A 1,888-nucleotide genomic window follows, 5' to 3' on the forward strand; every position below is an offset into this window, starting at 1 on the left:
AATCTTCTTTCGCCAAATCAGCGCAGTTTCCTGTGGCCGTGTCACACCTCTGCGAGCGCCGAAGCTGCTGCCGCCGCTGCTGACAAGAAGCGGCTGAGCGGGGGAGTAGATGTCTCAGCGCTGGTGCATTGGTCCCCTAACTCATCCGAGGCGGCGCGACGCCGCGGGTTCCCTTTGCAGCTCCCTTTGCAAGGGTTGCAGGCTGGGTTTTGTAACGTGAATAGATGCTGCTGCCGGCTGCCCACACCGCCAAGGGGCAGAGGTGTCAGACGCGAAAAGCAGCGTCTAAGACATTAAATGCTGAGACCCAAAAGATGAACAGAAAAGGGTCAAGCGAGAATGAACCCAAGGGAAAAAGCAGGTTTGAGAGATGGTGTAAGAAGGAGGAAATAGCGTGCGGGGAACAGCAGTGGAAATTAGTGGTCACACAGGCATCAGTCAAATTCCCCTTGCTCCTGCTTGGAGCAAGCCTATACGAAGAGAATTTACGTGGCACTAAGGAAACGAGGTTGGACAAAACCCCAACCATAGAAAATAAGAGGCAAAGGAAAGCAGTACGAAGTGAGGTAGAAACTAGCACATGAGAAGAAAAAAGGATACCTAGGCCAGACTAGGCTGGGAATAGTTTCCCCCACTCATAACTGCCATCTTGTCAGCCTGGCACTGTTCAGCATTTTTATTCTTCCTGCTCTTCGGCAAACCTGAGCTGTTTTGCTTCATTCTGAGAGCTGTGGTGTCCATCAGTTGTTGAGGAAAAACTGTTTCTCAGTTGTAAACATATAGAGCTTGAACCAAACTATATAATTTGGGACATGGATCACTCCAAAGCCCTTAAACCCTGGGGAGGGAGGTGACACACAATTGCATTTAGGTCCAAAGCTTCAGCTAAAACCCTTCTTCACACATGCATTGAGGATCGTTACATTAACATTCGTCTTAAGGCAGAATAAATATTATTACAACTCAGTAGTAATCCTTCCTGTGAACAGCTTTTGCAAATCCCACTCTGTCATTCCCACGGTCAAAAATGCAGTAAAACGCAGACATAAAGACATCTCCTAAAATCCAGAGGGGGCCGGTACGGGTGGTGATGTCAAGAGACTGAAAGCCGCTCATGCAGAAGGTTTGGTCTTCAATAGACTCCTGGAAGGGAAAGCACGTGTCCTTGCGGCAGCCTGCTCCAACCCTGGCTCGGGGAGCGGGGACGGGGGAGCGGGGAGCCCACGGATATGCACCTTTACGACGTATTGCTCTGCTGTCAGTCTGTACTCGTGGTGACCGATCGTGAAGCTTATGTGAGGCAAGCTGGACAGTCTTCTGCAGTCTACGAGAAACTGTATGCGATGCACTGATTGAGAAGGGATTGGTTTGCCTTTTTTTAAGTACTATCCTTTGAATCAGAGATTTTTGCGGCAGGTAATAGTGAATTTACTACAGAGAAACAGCATCAGGCTGACTTATGGCCCAACACTGCCCTCCAGCTTTCCAGCTCCTGCACCGGGTCAAACCAGCCTAGCAGCCCAGAGCACTGCACCAAAGCCCCTAAGCACCCGGGGCCGATGGAAATCCTCGCAAGCCCCAAAAGGGACGAGGTGAAGGAGCACTCTGACGTGCCCCCTGTACAATTTGGAAGCAAAACGGAGTGTGTGAGCCCCAGTGAACCCACGTTAGCAAGATTTGCTGAGCAAAAAGTCCTCCGAAGCTCTGGCGGGACTGGGTGGAGGGAGCTGCTTCCAGCCCACGCAGGGCATTATATACTCCAGTGCTGACACAGAGCACTCAGCTGGCATCTCAGATTCTGAAAAAAAGCATCCTGAAAATAAGACTTTCTACAACTATTTTTGTAGCAACCACAGACTGGGTGGAGGGAGCTGCCTCCAGCCCCTAC

At 50.5% G+C, this 1,888-nt stretch overlaps 1 protein-coding gene across 1 annotated transcript in view; it reads right to left on the minus strand.

Annotated features, from left to right (window-relative positions):
• Window positions 1–963: 963 nt before the first annotated feature.
• LOC104619697 (cathepsin E-A-like) overlaps window positions 964–1,888 on the minus strand; it is a 9,029-nt gene continuing 8,104 nt past the window's right edge. The window contains exons 8-9 of the mRNA XM_010285663.1: window positions 1,236–1,334; window positions 964–1,143 (exon numbers count right to left, since the gene is read on the minus strand). Of these exons, the coding sequence (XP_010283965.1) occupies window positions 964–1,143; window positions 1,236–1,334 (279 nt within the window). The remainder of the gene's footprint in view (window positions 1,144–1,235; window positions 1,335–1,888) is intronic.

Source organism: Phaethon lepturus, unplaced genomic scaffold (genome assembly GCF_000687285.1).
Source record: "Phaethon lepturus isolate BGI_N335 unplaced genomic scaffold, ASM68728v1 scaffold50114, whole genome shotgun sequence".
In the NCBI taxonomy this organism is placed as follows: Eukaryota; Metazoa; Chordata; class Aves; order Phaethontiformes; family Phaethontidae; genus Phaethon; species Phaethon lepturus.